At 35.1% G+C, this 19,285-nt stretch overlaps 1 protein-coding gene across 1 annotated transcript in view; it reads left to right on the forward strand.

The window, feature by feature from the left end:
- The first annotated feature begins 2,459 nt into the window (after positions 1–2,459).
- Positions 2,460–19,285, forward strand: part of LOC142317477 (xanthine dehydrogenase-like) — a 152,709-nt gene continuing 135,883 nt past the window's right edge. Inside the window, exon 1 of the mRNA XM_075354045.1 lies at positions 2,460–2,684. Within this exon, the coding sequence (XP_075210160.1) occupies positions 2,653–2,684 (32 nt within the window). The 5' untranslated portion in view covers positions 2,460–2,652. The remainder of the gene's footprint in view (positions 2,685–19,285) is intronic.

Raw genomic sequence — 19,285 nt, forward strand, 5'->3', positions numbered from 1 at the left:
GTAATTCTAGCCGAGAATAAAAAGGATTTAGAAGAAACAATGAACGGCATAGATGAAGAACTACGCAAGAACTATCGCATGAAAATAAACAAGAAGAAAACAAAAGTAATGAAATGTAGTAGAAATAACAAAGATGGACCGCTGAATGTGAAAATAGGAGGAGAAAAGATTATGGAGGTAGAAGAATTTTGTTATTTGGGAAGTAGAATTACTAAAGATGGACGAAGCAGGAGCGATATAAAATGCCGAATAGCACAAGCTAAACGAGCCTTCAGTAAGAAATATAATTTGTTTACATCAAAAATTAATTTAAATGTCAGGAAAAGATTTTTGAAAGTGTATGTTTGGAGCGTCGCTTTATATGGAAGTGAAACTTGGACGATCGGAGTATCTGAGAAGAAAAGATTAGAAGCTTTTGAAATGCGGTGGTATAGGAGAATGTTAAAAATCAGATGGGTGGATAAAGTGACAAATGAAGAGGTAATGCGGCAAATAGATGAAGAAAGAAGCATTTGGAAAAATATAGTTAAAAGAAGAGACAGACTTATAGGCCACATACTAAGGCATCCTGGAATAGTCGCTTTAATATTGGAAGGACAGGTAGAAGGGAAAAATTGTGTAGGCAGGCCACGTTTGGAATACGTAAAACAAATTGTTAGGGATGTAGGATGTAGAGGGTATACTGAAATGAAACGACTAGCACTAGATAGGGAATCTTGGAGAGCTGCATCAAACCAGTCAAAGAACTGAAGACAAAAAAAAAAAAATCAACGGAAGCCCCATGAACTTACCCACGCTGATCCTCTGCAGTATTTTTATCTCCGGGCTTATGGCCTTACCTGCAGTACCAGTACCCGACCCTCCCTTTTATTTCTACACGCTTAATGATTTATATTGTCCTCACCTTCTACGCTTTTCTATAAATTGTTTCTAGAAAGTATTCTTGGGTCATTTCTTCTAGATTTTTGTATGAACTTTATATAGCATACTTTCTGCACTGATTTGCTTCTTCGTTCCTCATTATTTTTGCCGTTCTATTTTTCCCTTTCTTTCTCCGAGAATAGAATACAGTAACTTATTACACTAACTTCGTTTCATCCTGACCTTCCTATTTTACTTTACTCAGATCCAATAAATCCATTCTATTTATCTTCATTTCCCTCTTGAGATTCTCTGATGTTCCACTCTGCAACTAAGTCTTATCAAGTTTCTACACGCAATCGGTTCTTTAACGTTTTTTGTCAGGGATCCAAATGAGAAGTTATTTTAACTCCAGAACATTTAACAGAAGAAGCATCATAGTGTAATGCAAGGAATTATCAGTAAAATCTTTAATACAGTGGTTTCTGATGCCTTGCATTCTAATGTGGTTGACTTCTTAAAGCTCAGTTCTTAAAGCTTAAAGCTTCTTAGTTCCCTGAATGATTGGCAGTTGTTTCAGGATATTGTATTTGCTACTAAGTTACTTAAAGGAAGTCTTCTTAGTGATAAAACCAGTAGTGGTAGTCGAGAGCGTTAAGTTAGATTTAGAAAGGATCGTTTTTTTTTTAATTGAAGCAAACAGTTTTTTTGTTCCTTTGATGTGGTCTTGGAGAAAATTAAAATCTTCCTGAATCGTTGGAAGTTGCTGTTAATGGTATCTCATTACTAAGTAAAGTCATCGATTATAAGTAATAAAGTAAACCGTTTACTTATTTATTAATAAGTAATATAATTATTGTAGCTTGTTTCGATAATTTGAACAAGATCTTAGCTCTGGACCGCAGTTCTTATTATTGTACATGGATATAATTTTTACAATGGAAAATTTCTGATTTATATCCTATGTGCTTTGTACATATTTATTCTTATTATTTTTTGCGTATATTAGTCTTTAAACTGTTCTATTACACTTTCTCCCTGTCTAGATTATTTCTGATTCCCGGAGATTAATTTCCAGTAGATGATTTTAAATGGCCGTAAGGGCTGTAGAGGCCATTAGAAAACGTATTATTATTATTATCATCATTATTATTTATTATACCAATATTTACACATAACACTTATTTTCATGTTTTAAACTAAATTTTAAGCATTTATTTTTAATTTGTAATTTGTATTGGTCCTTTGATTAACCTATTAATAGCTTTCGTTGATGTTCGGGAAATTATCTGAGAGGTTTTTATATCACAAATTTTGCTACAAGTAGTATATAAAACACCATTCTTGACTTCTTGATCCATACAATGTTTGCGTTTTGATCTGGGCAAAGTATAACTTGTGTACTACCGTTTGGGCGTGATGTCGAAACAGAGAAAAATTTTTATTTTGATATCTTTATTTAAACTTTTGAAAAATATTTCATTTTATGATATCTTAAATTTAATGGTTTATTGTTTTTAAATAGCATTATCAAGAAGTTTAGCAGTTGGTAGTACTGTCTGCGGTTTCAAACTTGGTGTAATAGAACATCACCGTACCTTTCGTATTATTCTGTCGTTTAGTGGTAGTAGTTATCGCTCTGTTGTACGTAGTACCTCTTCTGTTGTTAATAGCATCATTATATCGAAACGCTCGTGCACGATAAACTTTAACACTGCATGTAAATGTTCTGTTTAATAAACTTCTAGACTTTTAAACCGCAAGTGTTTTGAAATCGTTTATAACTGAAGTATGGGTTCAACAAAAAATAACCACAGCAACCTGTAAGTTAATTTTTCTACATAAATATTTATTATCTATATAAATATAAATAAAATGTATATAATATAATATATATAAATAAATGTAAATATATATTTAGAATAAAACTATTATTTTCAAAATTATTCAGTTATATAGTCTACTAATTAAAAATATAAAATAAAATCAATAATTCTTTGAAATAATACCTAATTGGTAATTCCTGGAGGCTAGACCGAAAAAAAAAACTATTGAATTTCAAATTATAATTTTTTTTCCTTTCTTCTTATCTTTAACCTATAATTTAACGTTTGTTAACGTCATTTACTTATGTTCTTTTTCTTCATTTCTAATGTGTGCGTTGAAATCTGTTCAACTTGTGAACAATAAGCAACTTCCCGTCACAGTCAAATGAGATGAGGATGATATGTACGACTTGTAAATGCGGTGTAGTCTTGTAAAGGCTAAGACCGACCATTCCTGAGACGTGTTATTAATTGGACTTTAATCACCAATGTAAACCGGTATTCACTGTCTAGTATTCAAATCCGTATAAAAGCAAGTAAAGTTTACTAGGATTGAAGCTCAGAATAATTTTATTTTTATTTTTATTATTCCTTCGATATTTATTTAAATAATTATCGAAGTTTAATGAATTAAAATTTATCTTAAAAAATGATGAGTTATAAATTCTATTAAATTCTTATAAAATCTTATCTATTCTAATTTTATAAAAGAAAAATTATTTTATCATACTCTTAATTGTTTGTATTCACTGATGAAAGTGTAATTCAGTCGTAATCTACACTTGTAGTTTAATCGACTTTTACTATCAGTTATTTATATAAGTTTTACTTTTACAACTGCAAGCTAACGCCCAATTACCAGTAATAGTTGCTTTTGATTGATGATTATATAGCTACTCAAGATAACCAAGTATGACCGGAATTCAAACCTAGAACCTCCGGTTGAAAGAGGGAGATGCTCACTCCAGTATGGAGGAAGGCAAATTTGTTTAATACAGTACACTTTTATGAACAAATTATAAAGCAGAAATGGTAATTCTTTAGAAATGGATTTAGCATTGAATTTCTTTAGTAAGGAATTATTAGTTTTATATATATATATATATATATATATTATTATTAGTTATATAATAATAGAATTATTAGTTTTATATATATATATATATAAAACTAATAATTCATATATATTTATATGTTTTATGTTTATAAAACGTATGATTTATCGCCAATTTAACAACGTTATTGTACGTCAAACGTAAAAAAAAATGTGATTTTTGATCGTATTTTTGGCGTTTTACATGGGATATCACAGAAACTAAGAGACACACAGTTCTGGGACTTATTTTTTTTGATTTCCCAGCTCAAAGTTTCGAAGACAAATAAAATCATACCTCTCTTAATAGGCACTGTATCGAATCGGTTTAAAGTGGTCGTTAGTCCTCTAAGCATTACCTCAAACTTTTTTTTTGTAACATTTTTTATATGATCAACCCTTACGACAAGGGATGATCAAAATTTTTCTGGAATTGTGAAAAGATGGAGCATGTCGTATGCTAAATATGTGAAACTATTTTATCGTATTGAACAATTTTGAAGTTTTTCTTAACTTTAAGAAGGAAATCTTTTTTATCCCCTACTTAGCACCGATGAAATCTAAACATATATAAATCTCAATCTAAATCTCAATCTAAACATATATATTATATTTATAAACATATATTCATATATGGTTTATATATATATATATATATATATATATATATATATATATATATATATACACTTTCAAATTTTAAGGTATTTTGTACTGGCCACGGCTCTTGCTTCATTCGTTCCGACAAATAAAACCAAGGATATTTCACGTCGTTTTTAATTCGAAGTTGTATCATTTCATATTTTACTTTTACTTTTTGGGTTTAAAGAGTTGTGGATAACCTTGGATTTTTATCATTCTAAATTTTATTCAGTGTTTGAGATTCCTTAACGCTATTTCACAGAGTACAAATCAAGTGATGGTATATGCAAAATAGTGATCGTCTTATAAAAGTAGCTGAGCGTCTTAAAATTTTTAACTTATGTAAAACTAGTTTTGTTTTCCATTTACGTAGGAGAAGAGGTTATTTTATCTGCGATAATTCAAAGGTCACGCTATGAATTAACACGATACACAACGATATAAAAGTGATACTAAAGACAATTAATAAATGAAACATGCCTTATCTATTCTATTAAGTAAAATAAACCAAATTTTCTTTAAATTTCAAGTTAAATATAAATATTATTAGTTTGGTAGCTGTATAAAAAAAAATAAATGATAATAATATTTATATGCTTCAGAAAAAACAGGCTGACGTCCAATTTTAGTTTTTTTTATGTTAGATGAATTTTGTAGTAGAAGAAAAATATCAAGCCTAATTGAGATTCGAATCCAGATGTTTCTGGAAAGTGACGTTCTATTTTTATCCGCTTCACTGCAGAAGTCGGTATAGTAACAGTAATAATGACATGAAATTTAATGGTCCCTGCGTCCTTAGAGACGTATCCAAAGAATTAAGTCCAAGATAGGAAGAACAAAGATAAAGTGCGATTGTAAAGTACAATAAAATTTTTCATAAATTGTTATGATGAACACCAGTATCTTGGAAACTAATAATAGACATCAGTAATAGGTAAAAATTAATATTTATATTCAGGTATTTATATTCATAAATATTTAATCACTAACTGAGTGATACACGGTAGGTATTACTGTCTTTTAAAGTAATTTATGGATTTCGATGTGTAATACTTCAAGAATTGTTTGGACTACAATATTAATGAGTTAATATTTTTTTCTATTCAATTTCTAAAAAATTAGGTAAACTTGTAACTAATAATTTTTAAAGTTTCTTTTTCAATAAATTATTATTGTTTTTTTATTATAATTCAGCCCAAATTAGGAATTTGTTCGTGGATACGATCAAAATTACATTAGATCGTGGATACCGATGTTTTTTGGTGGTTGGGTTCCAATTAACTAAACATCTCAGGAATCGTCGACCTGAGACTGTACAAGACTACACTACATTTACATTCATACATATCATCCTCATTCATCCTGAATGAGAAGCTTCGGGGGCTAAACAGAAAAAGAAAGAAGAATTAGGGATTAGGAAGTCGGCTTTAATTTGGTGCTGATTTGCGAAAAAATTACAAAAATTGTAGCAGCACTATTTCTTAGTATGATTTATTTTTTGAAGCGGGTTTTATTTTTAAGTTTATTTTATTTTCAACAGTGAAGTAATTTAACCACAAATCTGGGAAACTATTTGGGAGAAAACTAAATTTGAGCTACCTCTTTTTCACAAGAGAATTTTTCAAGATATATGATGTTATATAAAATAAGATTACAAATAAGTTTACTATATATTTAGTAAACTAAAAAATACACAATTACAATTTTTGGTTATGCTATAGTTCATTAATATAACATGCAACTGACTTTACTGGTTTGAATTGCTTTTTTAAAACTTACTAACGTAACCGGACCTGAAAATTAACGAGAGCGTGTACCTCACACTCAAGTTTAGTCCAAATCCTTATAACTGAATAAGCTCTAGTTAGTAGCAGACGCTTAAATTTATCTTACTTATCTTACAACACTTGGGCATTATTAAATAGTTGATCAATTTTAATTTCTTTTACAGGCACTTACTTTTGAATTATAATTTATTCATTCAAAATTATTAGTTTTGGTACAACACACTTTTGTTTATTTATCCTTGTGGACAATTGAATTTAAGAAAGACTTATTGCAAGTAATTGAAAATAATTATTTCATGTTAATTGCTGTATAATAATTAATTTCTGAATTTAAAATAAATTATTCTAAATATTAGCGCCTAACGCTAGCATATAAACAAATGGAATGTGATTTTGTATATAAAAGCTGTAGTTAGTTATCTTTCTTTTCCTGTTTAGCCTCCGGTAACTACCGTTTAGATAATTCTTCAGAGGATGATATATATGAGTGTAAATGAAGTGTAGTTTTGTACATTCTCAGTTCGACCAATCCTGAGATGTGTGGTTAATTGAAACCCAACCACCAAAGAACACCGGTATCCACGATCTGGTATTCAAATCCGTGTAAAAATAACTGGCTTTACTAGGACTTGAACGCTGGAACTCTCGACTTCCAAATCAGCTGATTTGGGAAGACGCGTTCACCACTAGACCAACCCGGTGGGTTGTAGTTAGTTATCTGGTCACATAGAAAGATAGTCAGAGAAACAGTTTTCGAAAGTTAACTATGACAACAATAATTTAACTAAATAAAATTGAAAAAAAATGTAAAATACAAAATTACTTGTCAACATCTTTTAATTGCATTAATTATATATGCGGTACATATTTTTTATTTTAGTTTTAAAAATTTTGTTTACGTAATTGGAAAACCATTTCTATCCAGTGTAAGTTATAATAGAAATATTAATCCTAGTTAAATTTCTAACACTAGTTAAGAATATGAGTTATTTATGTGTAAGCTAACGGTGATGTAATTCACAATGAGAAGCATTTATAAGTACTGTTATATCAGAAGCTGTTATGAGTACTGTTGTAATAAAAATAATTTTGTTTCTTTAGAACAAATTGATTTTACATTGAAAGAATTATAAGAAGGTATCACTTCTTATAATGTCTTATGCAAACATGTGTTATTTACACAAATAGACTTATAAAATAATTTTTTTTTTTCGAAAGGAGGTGGAAATGCCCGGAGTGTCGGGCTCCCGCGGATGGTATTTTCCAATCACTACCAGCAGATTACCGACTAAAACCACCCCTCTTTCTACCAGGACTCGACCCGGAACCGTTTAACACATTACTTCCGGTCGAGTCCTCATATACTAGCCTGATTAGGTGCTACCTAATTTTCAGGACTATCCAGGTCAACCTTTTTGGCCCTGAGAATGTTGCCGACGAATCGGGCTACACTTTCCCAGCTTCTCAGGTCACGGAGCATCATCTCTCCGAGACTCAGTGGTCCGAGATCCGCCTCTAGTGTCCCTCGACCTGCCGCCCACCGAGCACATTTGAAAAAGGTGTGCTCATTGTTGTTCCGTACACCGGGGCAATACAGGCAGTCGGGGGACGGCGTTTTCCCTATGACATGGAGGTAAGCGCGGAAGTACCCGTGATCCGTTAAAAATTTGATCATGTAGTACTCCACCTCTCCATGCCGTCGCTCCGTCAGCAGTCTGACCAGAGGGATAAGCCTTGCGGTCCATCGTCCTCTGGTCTCGTGGTCCCAGGTCTCTTGCCATGCGAGGAACGCGCGAGTGCGTTCCTCGTTGCCAATGGTCACCCGGTCTTCGCCTGCCCGTCACCTCCTGTAGATCAGCTAGCGCTCCTTTGCTAAAGTAGCAGAGGTATGACGCCGGCGACCACAAGTACTGCAGGCTCGGAGACCGTCTGATACGCGAAAGTGACTCGCAGGGCTGCGGTGCGTTGCACCTGCGCGAGCCGCTTTCGGTTTCTCGCAACTCTTAATGCCTGGGCCCACACTTCCGATCCGTATAACAGGATGGAATGCACCGTGGACATCAGCAATCACCGTCTGCTGGCCTTCGATCCGCCGACATTCACCATAAGCCGGCTGAGAGCAGTTACGGCTCTCGGAGCTTTGTCGACGGCTGTACGAAGTTGCTCAACAAAGCTGAGTTTCCGGTCAATCATCATACCGAGGTATTTTGTGGTCAGCTTGGTCTCGACAACCTTTACCCCGACCCACAGGGAGAGAAGGGTGTCGATACGCTTCTTCGTGAGAACTACGATCTCCGTTTTGCTGAGGGCTAGAGACAATCCATGGTCGTCTAGCCAGGCACCGACTCTGTGCATGGCTCGACTGAGCCTCAGTTGGGCGCGCTCTACGTCGCGGTCTGCGACAATTAGCGCAACATCGTCAGCGTACCCAACCAAGGCAGATTCTTCAGGTATCTCCAGCCTCAGCAAGCCATTGTAGACGGCGTTCCAAAGGTCGGGGCCGAGAATCGACCCCTGCGCCGCCCCTGACGTGATCGTAGTCCTACGCCAGCCTGCCGCGGTCTCGTAAATGAGACCGCGGTTCCTCAGGTATGCGTCCACCATTCTGAGAAGGTATTGTGGCACATGGAACGAATGCTCCATGGCCCGAATCATATCGCTCCACCGTGCGGAGTTGAAAGCGTTTTTTACGTCCAACGTAACGAGAAGGACCACACGTCGCGAAAATTGATTGTGGTCCTCTGTTCGCCGCACTGCCTCAACAACCTCCTGAATTGCGTCTAGGGTCGACCGACCCTGCCGGAAACCGTACGGGTTAGGTGACAGGCCACCTGCCTGATTCATCGCTGGAACCAATCTTTTCTTTAACAGCTTCTCCAATACCTTCCCAGCTGTGTTAAGCATACACAATGGGCGGTAGGAGGACGGCGACTCTGGGTTTTATTTTCCCTTGGGAATTAACACAAGGATAACATCCTCCAGCGCGTCAACTTTCCGGCGAAAGTCCGCTATCAAATCATTTGTGGTGAGGTGACAGCTAAAAATCGTCACTTCACCGCAGCAGATCCAAACGAATCCCTCGCCTGCGCCATGCCTCTGAACTTGGGCTCTGCTGCGATACGGAATCCATATCAAAACAACAACCACCACCATGAGAAAAGGAGTTTGTTCGCGAATGGATGATTGTAGTGTGCCGTTCGTGGATCCCCCTTCAGTGATGACAGCTATGCAGCGTGGGGAAACCTACCGGTATCTTGGCTTCATTCAGGATGTGGGAATCAGCCACGGCCAAGTAAAGGAGACTCTTACATTTGGCCTGAAGGCTCGTGTGCGTGCTGCCATGAAGTCACAATTGAGCGGGAACAATAAAGTGAAGAGCATCAATACCTTCGCTGTATCGCTGGTTGCCAACAGTTTTGGAGTTCTAAGATGGACGAGAACGGAGCTTGAGGGGCTTAGTCGGCTTCTTAGAAGTGAGTTCACCGGGCACCAAGCGCATCACCCACGCAGTTCTACAGCTCGCTTCCATCTGTCCAGAAGCAGGGGTGGAAGAGGTGTCGCACATTTCTTTTAGGTTCATGCGAAAAAACTGCAGAACATCAGAAACTATTTTCAAGGGCAAAGCGAATCCAACGTGTTTCATCGGGAGGTGGTGAAAAGAGATGAAGATCTGATCCCCACTCCGCCTTAGCGACAATGACTGTGCTCCCCTGAACGAGGTTCCTGATGAGAGAGAAGATGGATGCATGGCGCGCGGGTGAGTTTCATGGGAGATTTGCAGCCTGTGCTGGATGAGGGAATTGTCTTTGCTGCTTTCTTTGCGTGGCTGAAAAGCAGCAAATTGTTTGCTGAGACTGAGGGATTTGCGTTTACAATCCAGGATTCGGTAGTCAGCACGCTTAATTATCGGAAGCACATAGTCAAGGACCCTGCGGTGGTCGTGGATAATTGCTGTTTGTGTGGGACTACAAGCGAGTCTGTGGAGCACATGATTAGTGGCTGCCAGATTGTGGTCTCCCCAAAAGAATACACTTCCCGACACAATAACCTGGTTCGCATTCCCCATCAGAGGCTAGCCCTGGGGACCTGGGGTTTCTTGATGTGTCTGTCTCTTACTACAGGTATGTTCCTCTGTCCGTGTTGGAAAATGACTGTTACAGGATTTATTACGATCGCGCGGTCCTCACGGATAAGCCAGTGGCCCACAATCGTCCAGATATTGTTGCGATTAAAATCAGGAAAACATCACCTGGATCATCGATGTGACAATACCACTGGCCGTTAACATCCAGAAGAAATATGCCGAGAAGCTGTCGAAGTACAGGGATTTGGTGGATCATGTAAGGGAGGTCTGGATCCAGCGAGAGGTTAGAATAGTGCCCATCGTCATCGGCGCACTTGGAGAGAATCCGCACTTGCTTCACAAACCACTCAGGGTCATTGGCGTTCAACCTCGCCTCTTCCTGCCGATGCAGAAAGCAGTGATTCTGGATACGTCCTCATTTATGAGGAAGTATATAACCTCCGGACTTGGTGGATAATGAACCTGAAGCTCTGACGTGTGCCAAGATGCTACAGGACGTGTTGCCACAGAAAAACATGTATGATATGATTTTACTTAGTTACGCAATAGTTTTAACCCCTTGCCATGCCTCCTTGAGGCGGGTCTATTAACCGGTAAATATTACCGTGATGGATAATAACAATAAATTACAAAACAACTTTTTAAACTGAAAATTCTAGACTTTCAAAGGGTTTATGTAAAAATATATAGCCGATTTTTAAGTAAGTTATCTAATAAATAAATTACTGTTTCGAATAGTATTCAGTGTAAATAATCAAGAAATAACGAAACTGGTGGATAAATATATAAATAGATAAGTTTCACATTTAAATAGTATTTACATTTAAAAAAAATGAGATCAGTGATTTTTTTTTTTAATTGATTGTTTCCTATTAATTAATACCCGTTTTTAAATATTTAAACCGGGTAATATTTTTATCTTCATATTACAAGAATTGCAAAAAAAAAAAATCAGCTAGTTCTGAGGAAAACCTCGATGTCTTGATCTTGAGCCATCGCTGATCAGCCACTACTAATCGTAACAAAAAAAATTATTTGTAAGACTTAATTAAAATTACATTTACATTAGCTGTAAGTAAAATATCATAAAATGGATGTACAACGCATTTTATAATCTGCAGTGTCATGATATTTATTAAAGCAATCTAATTAATGCCGTTTCGCACTAATAAAAAAATAAAAAAACTTTCGTTATGACTCTCATTATACTCACTGACGTAAAATTGAAAATTTTGTACTTGTCATTCGATATTCCATTTCTATAAAAAAAAAAATTAATGCCGAGGAAAAAATATATACAATTAGCATAAAATAATCGAAAGGAAACATAAGAAAAACATTATGTACTGTCAGTGAATTTAATTCAACAAAGTACTATTATTATTATTTCCTTAGATAATTATCTTCTTAGAATACCATCAAAAATTATATTTATATTTTGAGGTAGAATCTTTATTATTCATCAACTGTGGAGGCCAAAGAGATGCGAGTTGGGAAAAATGTCGAATAGCAAAATTCATAAATGTAAAATTTATAAATAAATTTGAAAAAAAAACCGTAAATTTGCATAATATAGCCTAGTTATAATTGTATAGAAAATTAAAACTATTTCTAAATTAGAGAAATGTAGTAGAAATAACAAAGATGGACCACTGAATGTGAAAATAGGAGGAGAAAAAATTATGGAGGTAGAAGAATTTTGTTATTTGGGAAGTAGAATTACTAAAGATGGACGAAGCAGGAGCGATATAAAATGCCGAATAGCACAATCGAAACGAGCCTTCAGTAAGAAATATAATTTGTTTACATCAAAAATTAATTTAAATGTCAGGAAAAGATTTTTGAAAGTATATGTTTGGAGTGTCGCTTTATATGGAAGTGAAACTTGGACGATCGGAGTATCTGAGAAGAAAAGATTAGAAGCTTTTGAAATGCGGTGCTATAGGAGAATGTTAAAAATCAGACGGGTGGATAAAGTGACAAATGAAGAGGTATTGCGGCAAATAGATGAAGAAAGAAGCATTTGGAAAAATATAGTTAAAAGAAGAGATAGACTTATAGGCCACATACTAAGGCATCCTGGAATAGTAACTTTAATATTGGAAAGACAGGTAGAAGGGAAAAATTGTGTAGGCAGGCCACGTTTGGAATATGTAAAACAAATTGTTAGGGATGTAGGATGTAGAGGGTATATTGAAATTAAACGACTAGCACTAGAAAGGGAATCTTGGAGAGCTGCATCAAACCAGTCAAATGACTGAAAACAAAAAAAAAATTAATATATAAAGAAATGTTTTGTATAGTTACATGGTTTTTTTTTCAATTGAAGAAGATAGACAAAAAGCTACTGAAAGAAATTTGTAAAAGTAAACATGTTGTAAAGACGTTTTGTAAAAAGCATTTACTAAACAAATATATAACTAAAAGAAGAAAATCTGTTATTTAAATTTAATAATGATTTATTTTAGATTCCACCTTTTTATAACTTAATAAACAAAGGTTTTTAAAAGAATCCGTTATTCTATTTTCCGTAACGAGATGTTTTCTTCTTCTATAGAAGGCTTGTAAATTTTTCTTAGTAATACTATTAACTGTCAATTCGGTTACCTCTTAAAATGTTTATTCGGGGTTCCTAGCGTGTTCTTTCGTCTATTCTATTAAATCATTGTGTTTTCAGTTCCCGGTTGCTTTCTGTAAACATGAATGCCTTTGAAAACAGATAAAGTTATTTTATTAAATTTTGTATAATCTAAACTAAAACCAATTTATTATTATTAAATAAAAAGGTACGGTATTAAATAGGTACCAATATTAGTATACTTCAGTGTGCTGATTTTCCTATCGAAGAATTTTGCTATATTTTTTATTTATTGGAAGAATAAGAATATTATTGTAAATACATCTACGTATTTACATAAATGTTTGTTTTTTTTGTCTTCAGTCATTTGACTGGTTTGATGCAGCTCTCCAAGATTCCCTATCTAGTGCTAGTCGTTTCATTTCAGTATACCCTCTACATCCTACATCCCTAACAATTTGTTTTACATATTCCAAACGTGGGCTGCCTACACAATTATTCCCTTCTATCTGTCCTTCCAATATTAAAGCGACTATTCCAGGATGCCTTAGTATGTGGCCTATAAGTCTATCTCTTCTTTTAACTATATTTTTCCAAATGCTTCTTTCTTCATCTATTTGCCGCAATACCTCTTCATTTGTAACTTTATCCACCCGTCTGATTTTTAACATTCTCCTATAGCACCGCATTTCAAAAGCTTCTAATCGTTTCTTCTCAGATACTCCGATCGTCCAAGTTTCACTTCCATATAAGGCGACACTCCAAACATATACTTTTAAAAATCTTTTCCTGACATTTAAATTAATTTTTTATGTAAACAAATTATATTTCTTACTGAAGGCTCGTTTAGCTTGTGCTATTCCGCATTTTATAAATGTTTATAAAATACTGTAATTCAGAAAAAAAATATGACAGTTGATAGATTACGGCTTCACATGCAGCTGCTTCAGAGACCGCAGATCGGAAGGGATTCCCTTTCATCATTGCAAACTGCAGCTAGTCACTTAATAATAACCAAGTACTACAGTAATAACTCACCCGGTTGGTCTGGTGGTGAACTCGGTGGTGGTTTCATCGTAAATCAGCTGATTTCGAAGTCGAGAGTTCTAAGGTTCAGATCCTAATAAAATCAGTTACTTTTATACGGATTTGAGCACTAGACCGTGGATACCGGTGTTCTTTGGTGGTTGGGATTCAATTAATCACACATCTCAGGAACGGTCAACCTGAGACGGTGCAAAACTACACTTCATTTACAATCATATATAAGATCCTCATTCATCTTCTGAAGTCATACCTTACGGTGGTTCCGGAGGCTAAACAGAAAAAAAAAAATATTACAGTAATGCCGGCCTCTGTGGCGCGAGTGGTTACATCTCAGCCTTTCATCCAAGATTCCGGGTTTGAATTCCAGTCAGGCATGGCATTTTTCACACGCTACAAAATTGCCATTTCATCTTATCCTGTAAAGCAATACCTAACGGTGGTCCCGGAGGCTTTAAAAAAAATTAAAGTGGTGTAGTTTTTACGGTGATTATTCTTATACTGTAAAGGAAGCGAGTGTACGTTGTTAACGTCTTTAAATTCGGTCATAAATTCATTAATGGTAAATAATAATAAAGATAATTCTTTATCTGTCATAAAATCTTTAACGAACGCGATTGTGATCCGTGTTAGGAGACGGATATCGTAAGAAAATAAATTAACTTTTCATAAGATGTATAATAATTTTTTAAATTGAAATATATTAACAGTTACCGGTAAAAGTTTATTATTTTTTTGGAAATTAAATCACGTAATCCTCGAATTACTGATTTGCTTCTTATATCTCTTTGATATAAATTTATAACAAAGTATTTTTTAATCACAGGTTGAAATTATTGTACCATTCAAGCTCAATTAGAACAACCTAAAATATTACCTGTAAATTAAATTGTAATCTCAAATATCGAAATGAGATCTTATGCAATTAAATTTATGCGAGCCGTTTAAATACCGTACAATTTGATAAACAACTTAGCAAACTTCAAAACCGTTTTATTTTTTATCATATACAATTAATTAATTATAAGAATTTGTTATACATTTAATTAAATTATTGTAGTAATAATAATAATTAGTTTTCTAACTCTCTAAACTTAAAAAGAATACATTTATAAAAATCCACTGCTTTTTCTCTTCAATAATCAAAGATGGAATTTTGCATAAATATTTTTTTAGTTTTTGAAACGAATGAATTATTAGTTAGAATTTTAACTTTAAAGTCCAATAGTTGTGGTAATAGAATTTAATGTTAACTAATAGGTTACGTCCCGTTATTTCATCATCATATGATCTATCTTTCCCAATAATTGTCATGATTGCTAATAAAGAAATAAAAATATTAAGTGCAACTATTATAGGCTCAGGATGGAATATAAATCTACTTTTGAGGGATGATAGGTTGAAACTTATAACTTGCCTGGAAAGTTATGTAGTTATTACTGATAGAAGTGAAACAGTTTTTAATATTATGCCACTTGGCTCAAAGAAATGAGTGTATAGAGAAAGGAAAACCGGTTATGACTTGATCAAACGTTTCTGTGTGTCTGTTCATGAAGGAATTGTGTGGTCACAGTGCTTGGCCGGTTTATAATACTGATTATTTATTCTGTTCAAGTGTAATAACTCTACTTATTTTGAGATTATATCATAACGGATGACTTTCTGTAGAGAAAATCATTATTAGTATTCCCGTTAGTCTTACCTAACTAGCAAAGGAAAATTTTGTTCGTAGGCTACAAAATTTTATTCTGGTTTTGTACGCATCGTCGGAAATGAAAATTTCACGGGAATTAACATAAAATATTTAATTAAATACAATAATTTTATATATTAATCGAAGAAGCATTTATTTTAGAAAATATGTTAGTGCAGTCTATATACCGGGTCATTCACGGGAACCGGATGTTTTTAAAATAATCATAAAAAATTGAATATTTACTTAAAAAAAGTTTAATTGGTACTGAAACACTTGTTAAATCAAAGCATTTGTTACTTACTCCTGAACGAAAAATTATGTCTGGCAAGTGATGTCCATTTTGGGCAATACATTGTTGTAGCCTTTCACGGTAACTGGCCTCAATTCTTTGCAGCATGTCTACATCAATCTGGGTGACGTGATGACGAATAGCGATCTTTAGGTCCTCCAATGTACGCGGTTTATTGCCGTACACCACACGCGATTTCAGAAACCCCTACAGAAAAAATCACAACTACTCAAGTCGGGGGACCGAGGGGGCCAAGGAATGTCGTCGAATCTGGAAACGATCCGACCCAGAAACAAGTTACGGAGAACAGCCATCGTTGCCCTCGCTGTGGGCGCTGTAGCTCCATCCTGCTGGAATAACTCATTTTGAAAATTAATTCCCCGGTTTCGTAACTCAGGGATGAAAAACGTATTCAACATCGCAATGTAACGATCAGCTGTTACAGTTACGGCAGCGTCATTTTCTTAAAAAAAATATGGTCCAATAACACCGACCTTTCCTATTGCACAACAGACAGTCACTTTTGGGCTATGAAGTGGTCTCTCGTGAAGCTGATGCGGGTTTCTTTGTGCCCAATACCGGCAATTCTGTTTGTTGACGAAGCCATTCAGATGAAAATGGGCTTCGTCACTCATTAACACTAACAAATTTTAATTTTCTTCAAAAACGGTAAGCATTTGTCGACAAAATTGTAATCGCTGCGTGAAATCTTGCTCGTTTAACTGCTGCACGACGGCTATCTTGTAAGAATGGAAATGCAGGTCTGTATGCAGAATTCGTCTTACCGTACTTGTGCTCAGTTGAAGCGCTGCTGAATGCCTCTGAATAGAGCGGCGTGGGCTTCTGACAACGGCTTTCCTTACTCGTTCGATGTTCTCCGGAGTGCTAGCAGTTCGTCGGGGACCCGGTGGTTTTTTCTTCATTATTGAACCGCTTGTTCGAAGGTTGTTTACCCGTCGCAATATTGTGTTACGAGAAGGGACACTTGCATTACGATGGATATTAAACTGATGGTGGAAATCTCGCTGAACAGCAGTTACGGATTCGTCATTTGACAGCAAAACTGTCATACGCGTACAGGCGTTGGTCTAGCGTCCACGGCTCCATCTCAACGACTAAAATGTAAATGCTATGAACAAAGGAAACGTCAGACACCAGCCACGTGCCCCTCCCACCACGAACGCCCGAGTACAACCCACTTCAAAAACATCCGGTTCCCGTGAATGATCCTGTATATATTTATAAAAATTTAAAAACAGAGCTTTTTTACATTAGTATTATTTTAAAATAAAATGAGATATTCATCGGTTAATTTAAGATTTAAGCCTTTTACTAACTTAATTATTTTTATTTCGACGTCGGTTGCAGAGGAAAATTATTTTAACGAGCGTATGAGGTAGGTGAAATGATACACGGAAAGATAACGTCAGACCCGATACCCCGGATTATATCTTCTTTTTTTCTGTTTAACCTCCGATAATTACGTTTCAGATAATACTTCAGAGGATGAATGAGGATGATATGTACGAGTGTAAATGAAGTGTAGTCTTGTACATTCTCAGTTCGACCGTTCCTGAGATGTGTGGTTAATTGAAACCCAACCACCACAGAACACCAGTATCCACGATCTAGTATTTAAATCCGTATAAAAATAACTGACTTTATTAGACTTGAACGCTGGAACTCTGGACTTCCAAATCAGCTGATTTGGGAAGACGCGTACACCACAGAGAGACCAGGTTATCCCAATGCTGGCCTCCGTGGCGCGAGTGGTAGCGTCTCGGCCTTTCATCCTTTCGTCCCGGGTTCGAATCCCGGTCCGGTATGGCATTTTCACACACGCTATAAATAATTCATGTTCATCCTCTAAATAATGCCTAATGGTGGATCCCGGAGGTTGAAAAAAAAAAAAATTATCTAAGCTAACCATCCTAACTACTCTACCGACTGGCCGACTCAGATCCATCCCTTAGATTTACAAATTAAAATCTCTTTATTAAAAGTTATTAAAGCTGTAAGTACTCATGTATTTTTAAAAATTAAAGAAATTACGTAATGTATAGGAAGAGTATAAACGTTTACTTCACCCAGCGGGTTTGTCTAGTGGTGAACGCGTCTTCCCAAATCAGCTGATTTGGAAGTCTAGAGTTCCAGCGTACAAGCCCTAGTAAATTTTTACACGGACTTGAATACTAGATTGTGGATACCGGTGTTCTTTGGTGGTTGGGTTTCAATTAACCACACATCTCAGGAATAGTCGAACTGAGTATGTACAAGACTACACTTCATTTACACACATACATATCATCCTCATTCATCCTCTGAAGTATTATCTAAACGGAATGGAATGGAATGCAAAGTTGGCAGGAGTTTATTACTCCCTACTCCATCGCAGAACCTGGACAGAGTCCCTTGCTGCTGGATCATTCTAATCGGGCTTGTTTTTTTTTTAAAAGGGTTATTTTTAATTTTTAATCTCGGATCTAGTTTTTCAAGTTTTGTCTATTATTAATTTAGTGAATTTAAGACGGATTTAATTGCGTTCCAATCCGTTGTTAAACCAGCGTTATCGAACCCATTTCATGGGCCGACCGCGGAAGGCTAGGCTTATAAAGCCTGTCCTCCCGACGTAATTCCCCTTCAGACCGTCCACTGAAGTCCTTTCGGTGCTAACTCTAAATAGGCTAGCAGGAATACGCCACAACGGGGCACTACCTGTAAGGAGGGAGCAATGCGTCCCCTTTTCCGGAGGAGTCGCAATTGCTGGGTTATCTAAACGGTATTTACCGGAGGCTAAACAGGAAAAAAAAAGTTACGTTTACTTCACTTTTAAACATATTAATTTGAAAGATATCTTCTGTTAATAAATTTTATAATTTAGCTACTGACTAATTATTTATTAGTTATTTATTATTATTATTTATTATTAATTATAGTTATTTATTATTATTTATTAGTTAATTATTTATTAGAAAACAAAATAATGGAATGTTTAAGATATATTCAAAGGAAAATGAATTCATTTATTAGACTAAAGAAAAAAACGAAACCCTATATCAGGTATAAAACTAGTTTTGTAACAAAAAAAAAGACTTGTGTGGTTTCGACCGGAATCTTAATCTTGCAGCTAGTATTTTCTTCTGAACAGAGGCTTTAAACAATAATGTCTTTTTGATGTACCAAAAAAAAATTCTACGCCTTCTTTTCAGAAATAAAATTTATTTGAATATTTCAGAAATTTGGAATATTTATAAATTACTGAATTTTACATCGTATTTTAAAATTATAAATACTGATTTTTCACCGTTCTCTCATGCTGCATTAGCAGCACAGAGTAGAACAATTTCAATGGAATAACCGGTGGATATTTACATAATGGAATATT

This window comes from Lycorma delicatula, chromosome 1 (genome assembly GCF_047948215.1).
Source record: "Lycorma delicatula isolate Av1 chromosome 1, ASM4794821v1, whole genome shotgun sequence".
NCBI classification, from domain to species: Eukaryota; Metazoa; Arthropoda; class Insecta; order Hemiptera; family Fulgoridae; genus Lycorma; species Lycorma delicatula.